The 15265-nt window shown below is 39.5% G+C and overlaps 1 protein-coding gene across 2 annotated transcripts in view; it reads left to right on the top strand.

Moving 5' to 3' along the window:
- The first annotated feature begins 8225 nt into the window (after positions 1-8225).
- PTCH1 (patched 1) overlaps positions 8226-15265 on the top strand; it is a 44232-nt gene continuing 37192 nt past the window's right edge. For both annotated transcript variants that reach the window (XM_040090677.1, XM_040090676.1), the window contains exons 1-8: positions 8226-8359; positions 8994-9183; positions 10475-10544; positions 10657-10748; positions 12189-12387; positions 13033-13154; positions 14042-14189; positions 14999-15130. In XM_040090677.1, the coding sequence (XP_039946611.1) occupies positions 8266-8359; positions 8994-9183; positions 10475-10544; positions 10657-10748; positions 12189-12387; positions 13033-13154; positions 14042-14189; positions 14999-15130 (1047 nt within the window). In that variant the 5' untranslated portion in view covers positions 8226-8265. The remainder of the gene's footprint in view (positions 8360-8993; positions 9184-10474; positions 10545-10656; positions 10749-12188; positions 12388-13032; positions 13155-14041; positions 14190-14998; positions 15131-15265) is intronic.

Raw genomic sequence — 15265 nt, 5'->3', positions numbered from 1 at the left:
GAGGTATGCTTGGCCCTTTGTTCGGCTTTTTGCCCCGACCTTTCCCACTTCAGCATAAGCCTTGCCATATGGTCACGCGCTCAGTTGTGTCTGACAGGGATCTCTGAGTGAATCCCGCACAAAGTGAGACGCGCTCTGTCCTGCTCGGTGTGAATGGCGAGCGAGCGATTAAAAATGGGCCTCCTGACAGATGCAGCACAGCCTAGGGAGCTGGTGGCCAGTAAGAAATATCGAGATGGGGGAAGCTGTGACAGGCAGCAGGTTCGGTGCTGGGGGTAGCGCTGACCTGACCTGATTGTGTCCAACAGCGAGAGCAGTTCTGCTTCAGTGCAAAGCCATTCAGAAGGAAGCTGCTTAGGCAACAACAGATGGTACAGCAAGCAGCTGGTAGGGAATACTTGAAAGGAACTGTACCCTGTGTTGTAACATTCATTCCTTTCATTTTTCTATGTTAGTTTTGCCATCTTCTAAACGGGCTACTTAGGAAATTATGTCCTCTATAAGATTCTGGATGCTGTTTGCATCTGTTTGCACTACTGTTTGCTGTTCCTTAAAAAAAAAAAAAAAAAAAAAAAAAAAAAAAAAAAAAAAAAAAAGCTTTCAAATTTTGTGCTACTCCATGTACAGATGAAATTTGTGCTATCCCAGGAGTACAGATGAAAAGACCTAAAAATGCTGCTTTTAACCACACAGGAAAACAATTACATATTTGAGGAAAGGGCACTGAAAGGTTAAATGAAAAGTTTGGCCTGGAGGAAAGCTGACTGCTGTGGATCAACACAGCAAATTGTTTGTAACACATTACCCAGCAGAAGCTCTTATTCAACCTAAAGTAACTTAAAGAAATTATATTCAGCTGTTTTGAAATCCTTAGCTTTAGACCTTGAAGCCCCTCAGTGGAACTCTTCTAAACTTTGCCACTTTTATGTACAATTGAGGATTTTTTTGCCTGTTATGAAGCATGCTTGGCTGTTATCTTACTGAAGAATAAAAATTCAGCTTGCTCCTCATGGGATATGTACTGTTATACGACCATAAACTGTTGGAAGAATTGCAGTAGTCTGCATTAGCTACTGAAGGCAGTCTCCTTGATATCTAGGTAAAAGCAGAATCTAAGACACTTTTGCTGCTACTCCTTTGCTGCTTGTGCCATAAAATTCAGTGGTTGCGGTTCTGCACTGAACGCTGCAGTTTAGTTTTGACTTGAAGGGACCATGTCTTTGGAAGGAAGGATAGTTTGCTCTCCTTGCCCTTTCATTCCTCAGTTTCTTTGTTGGGCTGGTCAACAAGGATGCCCGATGTGACAGTGCTATTCTATAATGTGGACACCTGTCCCATAGAAAATAGACTGAGACCACCAACTCATTTCACATAAGTTAGCAAACAGCTGTCAGATGGTAAACAACTTGTAGTCACTGTTGTTCCTGGCTGGATTAGAAACAGTGACCCAGAGGTGAACAGCTCATATCCTGTTACCAAGGACATGTTGCAGCTCAGTAGCAGGCACTGCATTTTGTGTTTAATTGAAAAGTTTGAATTGCATGTACCAGTTTGGTACATTATTGTATGTTTCAAAGCTGGTTGCATGTTGGTTTTGCTTTTTTTCCCTAAGTTTGTACTGTTTAATTTGTTCATTTTGGTTTACAGATTTTTCCCTGCACTTTTCCACTCTTTCAACCTAGATAGACACCAAACAAGAAATCAAAATGTCTCATTTTCTTTAGCAATCTTTCTGTTTTACCGAATCAGAAAGAATATTTTTCTGCCTACAGGCAATACAGATGTATATGTGTAAAACCAGCTTTTAGCTGATTTTTAGAAAGAAAAGGCTTTAACTCCTAAAATTGCAGGGAAGGTTTTGCACTACAAGCAGCGGCAGCTGTTGTTGGGCTGTCTTCCTGAGTATGCAGACAGCTTTGTGTCTTTGTCACAGCTCTAAACTTTATCATACTGTGACAGAATGAAAAGGCAACTTTGATGTGTGTTTTTATTTTTGCTATTCATAAGTGTGTCAGCATTAACAAAATTTGTAACAGCAACACTGGAGTCACCCCCAGCATGTGTAAGGAGTAACTTAATTTGTATCATATGATGGTTTGAGAGATAAAAAGCGGCCTTTTGAAGTGCTTTGTAGTTGGGCATTTTTTGTTAGGGTTTTTTTTTTAAAGTTTTTTTTGTTTGTTTGTTTGTTTGGGTTTTTTTTTAGGTTTTTATCTGTGCCTTTAAAAAAAATTATTATTATTTTTTAATTTCCTCCCCTCCCCCCTTTTTAAGTAAAAATTAAGAACCTGGTGTTATCTTATTCTTGGTGTGATAGAAATGGTTGAGATGGTCATACTGCTTTTACATTATCCTAAAGTCTTTGGCACTAAAGAGATATTGCTATAGGTTATATCTTCTCTTTGGGATGTGATCATGTTCTAGATGGTGTCCTTTGGTTGGACAGTATAACTGTAGGGAAGGATAAGAGCAGAGTGTGCACCTGTGTATTGGGAAGGGAGATGGTGGGGTACAGGCTGTTTTAATCTGTGCAGGCACAACAGCTGTTCCATGTGTGCTATACAGCTGAAGAAATGTGCATTACGCAAATGCTGTGTAAGAAAACCTAGATAGACACAGCATGCAATTTCTGACTGCCTGCAGTGCAGTGTTGGCACAGATGATGTCTAGTTACATGATTAATATGATATTTTTTTATTGAGCTGCTGCACAGCCCACTGAATGACCATGTAATCTCTTTAAGACGCTGATTGTTAGCGACTGTGCTCTAGCTCTTGTAAGCTCACCATTTCTCAACAGATTTTTTCATAGCTCAATTTCATTCACTTTCTTTATTGAAAGAAGTCTTTATTTTGCATTATGTTTTTATAATGTAATCCTGATGGATTTATGAGAGCCAGCCTTAGCATCATTAGATACATCATTAGATGAGTGATTGATAGTATCTCACAGTAGTTAATACATTCAGAGATCAACCACGTAAACCAATAGCAGCTGTGACTCTACAAGCAGAAGGCATTTTAAAAGTTTAAAGAAGTGGACATTCCAACCAGTCCCGTTTCTGCTACTGGCTAAACTTGGACTTCCAGAAGGTGTTTTGCACCTTGTCCCAGCAAATGGTTTTGCCTGTCAGGCCTAGAGAATGATAATTCTGAGGAAGGTGCTGTCTTCCCTGCTTTTCTGTCAGGATGCTGACTAAAACTGTCTGTGTGCAGAAAAACTATATTCTGTTGCTGACAAAGCGCAGCACCAGACAAGCTCAAACATCCACGGGAACATGAAGACAGAACTCCCTAGAGAGCAACAGGAAGCTTTAAATCAAAAGGCCATTATTTTTCTGTGCCCAGTAAGAGACAGGATAGTCTTCATATCTGCCGTAGAACTTCAACTCTTTAAATCAGTTTCTTTACAGGAGGTTTCAATCCTGTGTGAGCAGTATTTGGCTGCTGCATTTTTTTCTCATGAGGTCTATGTTCTTTATCAGTAAAAATGGAGATTTCACTCATCCCATTAGGTACTGCTTTCTGCTCTGTGGCAGGTGTGGATGCTTGTGATCCTGGTACCCACTTGGGGTGGGGAGGCAGAACTGTGTCTCACTGGCTTATCTGTGTACCATTGTGATGGACTGAAACTAGCTTCATTGCTTAGTGTTTGAGTAGCACCTGTATACAGGTGTTACAGAGATGCACATGGAAGCAGCACTCCATGAGGAAGTGGAGTAGAAGAAAGTGCATAATGACAGTCAAAGCTGAGGGAGATGGGCTGTGCAGGGTGTCAGGGAGAGAGGTATGATGTCCCTTTTTGGTTCCCAGCCTGGCAGAGAGAGGGAGCTGAATTGTGAGAAGGCAGGGTGGAGGTGGGATTTCAGTTCTCCATCTAAGTCTGGCATCTTTCACCATACACTGCTGCTTTTTGGATTGGTTGGTGAAGGCTGAGACCCTGGTGAACATGTTGGAATATTATTCAGTCTTTGTATATGGTCACTGAGTTGTAAAGAGGTTTTATCTTCTATACCTCATGTTGAAGTGATGGCAGGTATTGCAAATTGTAGAGGTTCCCTGCCTTGTCTATTGCTCAGGCCATAAAGTAAGCACTGCAAGGGATACTGAGACATACACTTGATTTATCAAAAAGGTCAGCATCTTTCAAAGACATAAAATAAAAACATTGTTTGTGTGAGACGTCCATGACTATTAGAGGTGTGATTCTGTTGCTCTGAGTTGTCAAAAGGTTGCTGAATTGTTCTAATGCTACACATTTATTGTCCTCAAAAATACTTAAAAGGTGGTATTGCTCAAACAAAGCAGAACTGTGTCTGCCCCTCAGGTGCTCAATTCAAAACACCTTGAGGCCCATAGTCTTCAGAAGGGGGGTTCTACAGAAAATTCTCTTCATGTACCTAAAGTTTGTCCAAGAACTTAGGCTCCAAAACCGGTAGGTATATTTTGTGGAAAACTTGTGGAAAACTTGGCTTTGGTTTCTCAAAGTCTGTCCTCCACATTGGTAGGCAAACATTTTTATCCTGAACGTTTGTCTCTCAGGAATGTTCTTTTTTAGAGACAGCTTGCTGTCTACTAAGCTAGTGGTTGCGTGGTTGCGAACAAGGTAACTATTGAATGGTTTATAGAGGTAGTGTTCATGTCCAAGAAAAATAAAGAAACCTCTGGCTATGTGATGCAATTCCAGTAACATGAAACATTGTAAGACACTCTGAAAAATAAGTGTTTCATGCCTTTAGAGCCACTGGTCAGTAAATTAATAAGCAGTGACTTCTGGCTATCACTCATGGCTTGATCTAGCATTGATCTCCAAATGTGAGAGAGGTCAGATTTACTCCTCAGACTATTTAGTGTGGAAGGGACTGGAGTGGTGGGTTCCAGACTTCTCTATAAACATGTTAATATAATGCCATGTAAATTTTGACTTTGGTTGTGAGAAAGGTGTAGGTAAGACTGACATTCTCAGTGGAAATGAGGACGTGAGCTGAATGATGCAGGGATTTCAAAATGCACTAAGTGCACTAAGCACTAATGCACTAACTGCACTAAGTCAGTGGAAGGAATTGTGTCAAAAAACTGTGCCATGGAAACAAACACAATCTCATTCTTATGTCATTGAAGAATGCATCAGCATTATGCACTAGTCTTAGTGCAAATGTACACCAGAGACAATCAGTTTTCGTTTTCTGAGTGCTTCTCTCTTAAAGTGTACTGAAGCATTTTAGTGTGTGATGGCTGAAACACTAGGACTGTGACCCCAGTGTTGGGATCTAGAGCCTTTCACCTACAGGTCATGGATTCAGATCTGCCTTAAGTTAAGGATGACTAAAATTTGTTACCACCCGACAGCTCTTTGGTGAGGGGGAAACTGGTCCTTACATGGTTCTTAGCAACCCAACATCCACAGTGGCAATTACTGCTGACTTCAAGCCCTTCAAAAGGGCAAAGAATTACCTTGAACATTTCTGTTCCAGTTGATGGGGAGGCTCAGGAGGAGCTGCAGTGCATTTCATGGTGTGGGATGCTGATTTGTTCAAGGCAGAGTTGGAGTGTTCTGGCAAAGAGCTAAGAGGGAAGCCGGTGGATGTCAGAGAGGGTGGGGAGGAGGAAGACACTTTCCTCCTCTGTGGAAACATCAGCTTTTTAACAATAACTAACCATCAGCAATAGAGATTATGTCAATTACACAATTACACTGTTTCATGTTAAGCAATGGCCTTAAAATACATCCCTGAGAATCAGAAATGGATACATTAAATGTGAAATAATCCAGGACACTGTGTTACTGCTTTGCTGTGGTGGTTTTGTGTGTTTGTTTGTTTGTGTTTTTTGTTTTGATTTTGTTTTGTTTTGTTTGTTTGGGTTTTTTTGTTTGTTTGTTTTGTTTTGTGGGGTTTTTGGGTGTGGGGTTTTTTGGGGTGGGTTTTTTGTTGTTGCTGTTGTTTTCCCTCCTTTAAAAAAAAAATTGTAGCTAAATCATACAGGCGTTGTGGTATCTCATTTTTAGTAGGCAGACACCCATGACACTGCTGGAAGGGTAGTGTACAAGCCACTGCGCTGTGTTATAATGCCTTTTTTTTCTTTCTTTTTTTTTTCTTTTTTTTTTCCTAAGTAAGTAATTACTTTCTGCAGAATGTGTGAGTCATGCAAGTAGTATATATGTCCAGTACAGTGAGGCCAGAGGCTTCAGGTGCATTTTTGTGACATTTTTAGTGGTTTCTCTCCTAAGTTTTTGCACTACTTGTGCAACAAGAGGCTTGATCTTAAAATAATGTGTGTTCAGCTAATTGTGCTGATTGTGTAGGTTGAAGATATGCGAGTATGGCAGCTTCCAGTCACCTGTGCAAATTTTAATGGAAATAAGTTGAAGCAAAAGTGGTAAAAACTTTCCTTTTGCTCTCTTTTACTTCTAGTATATTGAAAGACCACTGCTGTGTCCACTTGCTTCTGGTCTGTCCATATGTTTAAACATAACCTGGCTTTACAGACGAAAATTCTGTCAAATGTACATTTATGATGTTTTTTTGTACCTGACTGCGCTGTATAAAATATTTGCAATTTTTGGAGTTACTTTTACTATGTTTGGCTGAAGAAATGTACATAATGGGCCCATCAAAGGAATAGTTAAATGATGTAATGCCTTAAGAAGAATGCGAAGCAGATCTGCTGCTGGGTTCTGGAATCTGTGCCCAGCTTCTTGGGTGGTTTTGCTACTCATGGTTGAAATGTTAGAAGGGGAAAAAACAGCTTCTGTTCTGATGACTGACTTGCATGATGCAGTTTTGATTGGCTAGATCTGCCTTGTTCAGTGAAGTTAACGTGGTTTGACAGGACCTTGATTAGGAAGCGATCATCTCTGTTGATAGTAAACAGTTGGTCACTTTCAGCAGAGATGGGAATGATGCTTTTGTCTTGCATGAAGTAGGATTTGTTGGTTCAAGTTCTGGTTAAATTCAAAAGCAAAGTGTGGGCGGAATGAGGGAGAATATAATACCAGGAGTAGAAGTTTATGGTAGACTCCACAGTCCTCATAATGTTGGGGCTTTATTGTCTTGACTGGCATAGAGAGACAAAAGAGGGAGAGAGTCATTTTGTCTTTGAAGCACTTGCAGTATAAAGGGTTGTGAAAGAAAGGTCTGGTTACAAAACATACAGTTTAGGATAACTCTGCTCCCTTATTTCCTGTATTCCTGTAAGATGAAGTAAAATTCAAGTATCAAGGACTAGTGGTTGGTAGAATACTGTGGAAAGACAGCAATGAGCATAAACGTGGGGCTGATAAATGAAAGTTTTTTTGGCATTTAAATCTTGATAAGAATTAGCAATAGCTTTTTATTACCATGCAAATGCAGTCTCAGTGACAGTATGTCCTGTCCTATCACTGTAGTAAGAGTGATAAAAAGTTCTAAAGGAACTCTAGATAAAAGATTGTACTTTGATTGGGTGTTTTGTTTTGTTTTGCATACTGTGTGCTAGCCTCTGTTCCATGGTATAAAGGAGGTAATCCTATATGGGACAGGCTGAAAAAAAATTGGGTGTGTTGTGGAAACATTTAGTTATTTAAAGAATTCTTGAACAAGAAATTAAGCAATGCTTTGTGCCAGAATGTCTGTACGGTTTAATTGTTGAGGGTTTCATTCTGACAGCTTTATGCATGCAGGGGCCCAGCCTCTTGCCTGGTGGTCGTTTTAGCCCCAGGGGTGTTATGGGTGAGTTGAGGGCCCAAGTGATTGGAAAAGTATGTCCCTGTTCAGGCTCGGGAATCTCATCTCCCACTCTGCCAACTGGTTATGGATCAATCTTCTGTTATATGACTTAGGAAGAAATAAATATATGTGCCTAATTTCTGTTCACACTGTTGCAGAACTAAACTTTGGCAGTAATTCAGATCACCAGTGTCAAGCTTACTAGGACTGAGAAAAATGTAATGAATTAAACCAGATCTGTAGCTTGGATTTACATTCTTGTCTTCCTCATCTGGATGTGGTCTTGATTCAGCTAATAGGCTGAATTAATTGACATTGCCTCCTACATGCATTGGCTGGAGAGACTGCAGGGGAGGTTACATAAAATATATGAACTCTAGTTGACTGGGGTTTTTGTAGAAGGGAACAGTTTTCCATTCTTATGCAATGTTTTCTGGCAAGGCAGATTGTGTATGGCTCCCTCTAGAGCCTGTCGATTCCTACTCCGCAGTCTCCCTCTACCTTTTTTTTTTTTTTTTCCCTTTCTTTTTTTTTTTTTTTTTCCTTTCTTTCCTCCCACCATGTTTTTATGTGGAGCACACCGTTCGGCTCATGTGGGTTTAGAAACGGATGTTGTGCATGAACAATCTCCTGCATCACGGCATCTTAAGCCAGGTACTGGGCCACTGGGGTAAATTAGCTCTAGACAGACATTTCTGTTAAACTGAAACTGCATCTCTTTATATGAACTTGGCATATTTTCTTTTTTAAATTTAAGGCTGAAAGAAATACTTCTCCTTGCTTACTCTTTCCTGTCTCTCTCTCTCTCTTTTTTTTTTTTTTAAACCAAAGAGAAACATTTGCCTTCTATCTTTGCCAGATTATTTAGTAGAGGAGTGTAAATTAAAGCCATTTATCCTGAAATGTACTTTTGGAGTAGACTGTTTACACAAGTGTAAGAAATTCTAACTTAGTATTTCTTCTGGTCTACCAGGTAGAGTTTTTCCTTTTTTCTTCCTCTTTTTTAATTTTTACACCTGAGATATTTGTTATAATGCGGAAAAAACAGAGGCTCCAGTTTATGCATCAATGTTTCAGTACAGTAGCAGTAAATGTGTTGTAATGAAGAATGTGGGGTTTTTTTCAGAGACACTAAAACTGTTCTTAGTTTTAGAGTTACACTGTGATCAGTCTGAGAAAGAATAGGCCCTGCACACAGTCAGGGTTTTCTGAATGGAGAGTGCTCATCAAGAGAATGCCGAATAAGCAGGTACTGGCTAATACAAAGTGCTTAATATTTATCCATCAGTTGGTGGACGAGTGAGTCGGGAGTTAAATTACACACGGCAGAAGATTGGAGAGGAGGCCATGTTCAATCCCCAGCTCATGATCCAGACTCCACAGGAAGATGGTGCTAATGTACTAACAACAGAAGCACTCCGACAGCACCTTGAGTCTGCGCTTCAGGCCAGCAGAGTACATGTCTATATGTACAACAGGTGAGGGGAAAATCGAAAGTTTTCTTGATCATATGTAGCAGCTGAAAAATGGATGTGTGCTTTCCTCAATGTGTTTTTAAACGGTTAGCACTTCTTAGCCTGTCCCTTAGGGCTGTGTTTTGATATCAGAAACCAGCGACACTCATAGCTTGACACTGTGACATGATAGCTGTGTTAAATTGGCATTTAACAAGTAAGATGGGGTAAGTGGTGTTGGAAGAGATTCTGAGAGAGTACCCATGGCGAGGCATGCTGCAGCATGCAGCATTTCTTTAGGTAAAGGAATGATGTCTGTGGTCTAAACATAGAACCTTATGGATAGGATTCCTAACATTGAAAATCCTTCCATATTAGAGTTGAATTCACTTGCCAAAATCATGAGGTACATAATGGCTGTGAACAGTGGCACAGACTAGTGTTCTTCCAATAGTTTGGCTGTACAGGGAAATGCAGATGTGTCGGAAATGTCAGTGGGTGGAATAAGAGCCGTTAATAATATCGACAACAGAGTATTCCTTGAAGAATGTCTGTGGCCCCATACTGATAGTTGGCAGTTGTGTGCTGTCCAACAGAAAAGTAATAATGGTGCACCTCAGGAAGGTACCAACACGGGGCTAGGATGTCTCCCTGAAAAACGGTTTTTCCAGGGCTACTGCTTACACAATGATCTGCCTAGGAGTCCTGCCTCTGAGGCACAAAGCTCCCAGTCTTTCAGCAGATCTTTTCAGCACACCCAGATGGTTCCTCCATGAGCTACTGCTAAGGTTCCAATTAGTTTTTAAGCAGCTCCTACCCTAAGTCATTAGGAGTCATGGTAGTGGAAATTATCATACAGCTGAAATAGGAAGGCAGGAATCTTAATGCTCTATTTTCTTCTGCATGTCTTGGTCAGCTGGCTATATTTGAGTCCTCTGAGTGAGAGGTGGCTTTTTTCTTATTGGTATCACTAAGTAATACCTTAACTATCAAGCAGTCTCATATAAATGAGACTGACAAAATGTGTTGACTAGCCTGTACATACAGAAGCACCTCCCTTATTTTGAATGAGTTTTACAGAGAATATGGAAACAACTGAAATAAAGATCTACTTCGTACTGACAAAACGAAAGTCACCGTCTTTTTTTTTTTTTCTTTTAGTGAGGTGTAGTATATCTATTTTAATAATGTTTATCTTACTCAATGATTTGCTGCTTGAGGCCAGCGTGTGTATATGAGTCACAGTTTTAACTGTTACATTTTCAAAATAGCTTCTCAGTAAGAAGAAAATATTTGTCCTTCCTGTTTCTTACAGACAGTGGAAATTGGAACATTTGTGTTACAAATCAGGAGAACTCATCACAGAAGCAGGTTACATGGACCAGGTATGTGTAGCAGACATTTAATTACAAGATTTATGTATTTTCATGATTCAGCTTGTGCTGCTTTCATTATATTTTAGTGTGACTGTGTTTTTCCTCTTTCTGATTTTGACAGATCATAGAATATCTTTATCCTTGCTTAATTATCACTCCTTTGGACTGCTTCTGGGAGGGAGCAAAGCTACAGTCAGGAACTGCCTATCTATTGTAAGGATTTTTTTTATAGCTTTCTGGTCTGACTGTTTTAAATTGTATAACTGTACTACTTTTCAGTTGCATTTCTATTATTTATTCAGATTCTGACTTGACAGGAAAAATAAAATATAAGGTGTAGTGTGTCTATGTAAAAGAATATGCTTGGATTTTTTTTTTTTTTTCATTTAACTCAAGGTTTACCTGTTTCTATCAGATTATTTGTAAACCTCAATTTAAATCCTCTGTTATTTTTCCTGTGCTGCTAGCATGTAAATTAAAATGTAAATTCTGAGTTAAAATCTTAAGGATTTATGCTTTGCTTTTTTTCCCCCTGGAACAAAGTTGTTTCTGGTGGATTTCCCCTTCCCATCCCCCCACCCCCCCACCCCCCCCCCTCTTAAAATACAAACCCATTGGTTGGCTGGGAATTTTAGACCTAAGAAAATGTCTTGGGTTAATTCCCAAGTCTTCCTGAGGAATAAAGAACAAATCCTTCTTCAGTGACTGTTAAAGAAACCATATAGTATCTTTTATGGGTGGTTTCTCACAGTTTACAAGTGTGATGTTAGAAGCCCTGAATTCTTTAAAGAGTTAATTGTTAATCTATGCAGGCATTTTCTGTTAATTATGCAAGAGTTAGCATTTGAGTTATTGTTTCTGTCCTGGTTTGCATGTCTCTGCAAAAGCAATTTGCAATGGCCATCTCCTAACCTTTAGTGTACAGTTTTAGATGGGGAAATAAGGGGGTTTGTGTTTTATGGTTGGGAGATTCAGAATAATGACTTAAGCCTGGTTAAGCAGATACAGTGTGGATTGAACCACAGAATAAGGCAGTCAAAAGCCTTTCTGGTCTGTCAACATCACAAATTCAGAAGTGGGGGGTGAGAGATGTGACAGTGATAGTGGTGACAGCCATGGTAGCAGGAAGGCTTGATGGTTGATAGTCAAGCTGCCAGGGCATTTGAAGGAGCACAGTATTGTTACAGATAAACAAAGATCAGTTATATTGATTGATTACATTTGCAAGATGATTATTAGACTAGCAAGAAGTAATCTGATACTATGAGAAAGGCTTTCTTTTCTCAGCTCCATCTCTTCTGTCCCTCTCCCCTCCCCCCTAATTCTTTGAAGCACCAGTTGGCTGCTTTTTTGTTATGTAGGTCCTTGATAATTTGTTTTGCTTTGTTTGCAAGTGAAAGTATTTTTAATTGGTTTTATAAGACAGCTTTCTAAGAACCAAGTAATTTTGTTGAAATTACAGCTGGGCTCCAAGAAGACAAATCTTATTAAAACATGCCTTATATTTTATGAAATAGCCCTACCAGAAAAAGTTTTAACTTGTAGCAAAAAATAACTCAGTTATTTGTTCAAATATGAATTTTTAAGTATGTTTATTTGAGAACTTCTTTTGTCTTTTTTCTATGTGTCTTTTTCTCCTGGTTGCTCTTTCAGAGGGAAGCCTCCTTTGCAATGGATCAACTTTGACCCCTTAGAATTCTTGGAAGAGTTAAAGAAAATAAACTACCAAGTGGAGAGCTGGGAAGAAATGCTGAATAAAGCAGAGGTTGGTCATGGTTATATGGATCGACCCTGCCTGAATCCTGCTGATCCGGACTGCCCAATCACAGCTCCCAATAAAAATTCCACTAAAGTAAGTTTGCTTGTCCTTGTGCATGTCTTTTCAAGGAAGGCTGGGGGGTGGGGAAGGTTGAGGAGGAAGGTCAGACAGAATAGAAGAAAGTACCATTTTCTTCCAAGCAATATATAGTTTGTATTCTTGCATGATGTCATTTTTCTGTTCCTGTTACCTGCTCTTAGCTCACCATCATGGATTTTGCCTCGTTGTGTGATGCAATGCTTAATCCTGTGCATTTAGAGTGAAAGTACAGATCTCAGCTGTGGCTGTGGCACTGTGGTGATGTGGCATTTCGGCAAGCTGATGCCTCAGACAGACAATAGCTTCTGCTGGAACACAGCAGCTGCTGCACCCCTATGCCATGCAGAAAAGCCTTTCCTCAACTAGCACCAATTTTGCTGATTTCTGTGATGAATCTAAAATCATGGGCCTTGAATTTATATAGCCCTTTATCACTCACATAAGACTTTGGAGAAATTGGCATCTGGTCAATGAGCATCTGGGTGATTTTTTAACTTGATTTGTTGAATGCCTTTCTTCTAGTAGACTATCCAGATAATCTCTAACATCCATGATTCTAGTTCACTGGATGCTAAATTAAGGTATGAATTTGTCTAAAGTCATGAAACCCATTAACTGCTTCTTTATAACTTTTTCTAGCCTCTTGATGTAGCCCTTGTTTTGAGTGGTGGATGCTATGGACTATCAAGAAAATACATGCATTGGCAGGAGGAGCTGATTATAGGTGGTACAGTCAAGAACAGTTCTGGTAAACTTGTCAGGTAAAAAAATATTTGAAGAAAATGTCAGTTTTAATTTCATTTTTTTGGGACACAGTACGATGGTTATGCAAATTCTATTGCCCTTCGTGTATATTATAAATGTTGTGTTAGGGTGACATGTCTCAAGAGAGCAGAATTTAAAAAGAATGCTTTGGCTGTTGTTTAAACTTAAGGTGGTGTCATCGTTTCCTGCTTCTAACCTCAAAATGATGGTGTATGTCACTCAGAAAGAAAGCTTTTTACTGGCAGCTTTGTTGTTTAAAATGTATGTAACACATTGAACAGTGTGTTAAGCACTGAACACCTTTGATCACATTTTGGAATATGATCAAAGGAAAAAGGAAGAAAAATAATGCAAGTTGTTGGACGGAGTTGCATACTGTGGAAATTCAGGATGGATTGCCTTTGTGTACTCCACACAGCTTATTAAGCATGAGGAGTTTAATCTGCCACTTCTCTCAAGGGATGAAAAAGACCAAGGTCTTCAAATGACATTTTGCCATTATTTACAAGACCTCATAGAAATAACTGCTTCTGTGGCATCCTCACGGCAATCTGTCTTATCAAGCATGACCTTTATAACAGATTTGTAGGGTTATATTCTTTTCTCCTGAAACTAATCATACTGAAAATAATGTCAAAACTCTTATTAGCTTCAGTGAAAACATATTTAGCCTCAATACTTGCATGAAGCAGTACAGCTACACCAGATACACAGTAGAATAATTATACTCTGTTCAATTTTAGTACAAGCACGTGCCCTATAAAATCAAGAACTCAAGCAAGCTCCTGTTGGAATTGCATTTGGGACTTCATGCCATGAAAATATTTTCCTGAAAATGCTCAGTTTTTGCCTCTTTCTCCTTTCTTTTCTCTCCATGTCACAGTGCCCAGGCTTTGCAAACCATGTTTCAGTTAATGACTCCTAAGCAAATGTATGAGCATTTCAAGGGGTATGAATATGTTTCACATATCAACTGGAACGAGGACAAGGCAGCAGCAATTCTGGAAGCCTGGCAGAGGATGTATGTTGAGGTAAAATTGAAAATAACTTGGATAGTGTACTATAAAATCTTACTAAGATGTACTGCCTTCTGTGACAGTGTTTTACAGTATTTTTCCTTAAGGAAGGTGCTTAAACCAGAACTGAGTAATTGCGGCCCCATTTTTAAGGGGTCTTTTGGAGGGTCTTTGGTGTTTTTTGTTTTGTTTTTTTTTCCAGTAAGAAGCTGCTTGGTTATTCCCATATGAGAAGCCATGACTTTTTGCTGCCTGGGACAATTTTGCTTAGTTGGGGCTGAGAAGAAACCAAAGAGATAGCTGGAATTTAAAAGCTTTTGGTTGGTGTGGTTTTTCTAAAGGTGTCTGGAAAACATTAGCCAGCCAGGGGCTGCTCTCTCAGCAGCAGCCCAAGTGGGGAGGCTGTGTGACAATGCCTGCCCACTGTGTCCCAAACCCTGCCCTCCACTGCACTGTTTCTGACCTATGCAAACGGCCAGGCAGGGAGGGGCAAAGCAATGGCTGGCCTGGAGTTAAATGCAGAACTGGTGCTGCATTGTGGAGTTACAGGTGTTTGTAATGAGCTGGGTATGCAGTAGGCTTTTCTGAAGGGTGCAAATTCTGTCTCATAATCAGCAGCTTGCCAGGAAAAAAATCATGGAACACACTGGTGTTGCGTCAGAGTAAAGTCTGTGTAGAGCATGGGCTTTAGCAGGAACATTAAGGTAAAAGGATTTGATTTCAGATGTGTGGTGTAGAAGATGGTACTGACTTCTTTTGATTAAATTACTAAAATAAAAGGAAAACTTCTTTATTCACACAAAGTTTTATTTTTCTTTTCATAGGTTGTTCATCAAAGTGTTGCACAAAACTCTACTCAGAAGGTGCTTTCCTTTACTACAACCACCCTGGATGACATCTTGAAGTCATTTTCTGATGTCAGTGCTATCCGAGTAGCTAGTGGCTACTTACTAATGGTAATAAAATAAATCTATTTAATTTTCTTTGGTAGTAGAGCAAGGCTTAAAAATATACTTTATCATTACCAGTAGTCCCAAGTATTCTACAAATATTTAAAATATAAACTACAACTACAGTTTGTAAACTTTACC

This window comes from Hirundo rustica, chromosome Z, assembly GCF_015227805.2.
Source record: "Hirundo rustica isolate bHirRus1 chromosome Z, bHirRus1.pri.v3, whole genome shotgun sequence".
Taxonomy (NCBI): Eukaryota; Metazoa; Chordata; class Aves; order Passeriformes; family Hirundinidae; genus Hirundo; species Hirundo rustica.
This window is presented reverse-complemented; position numbering and strand designations above follow the sequence as displayed.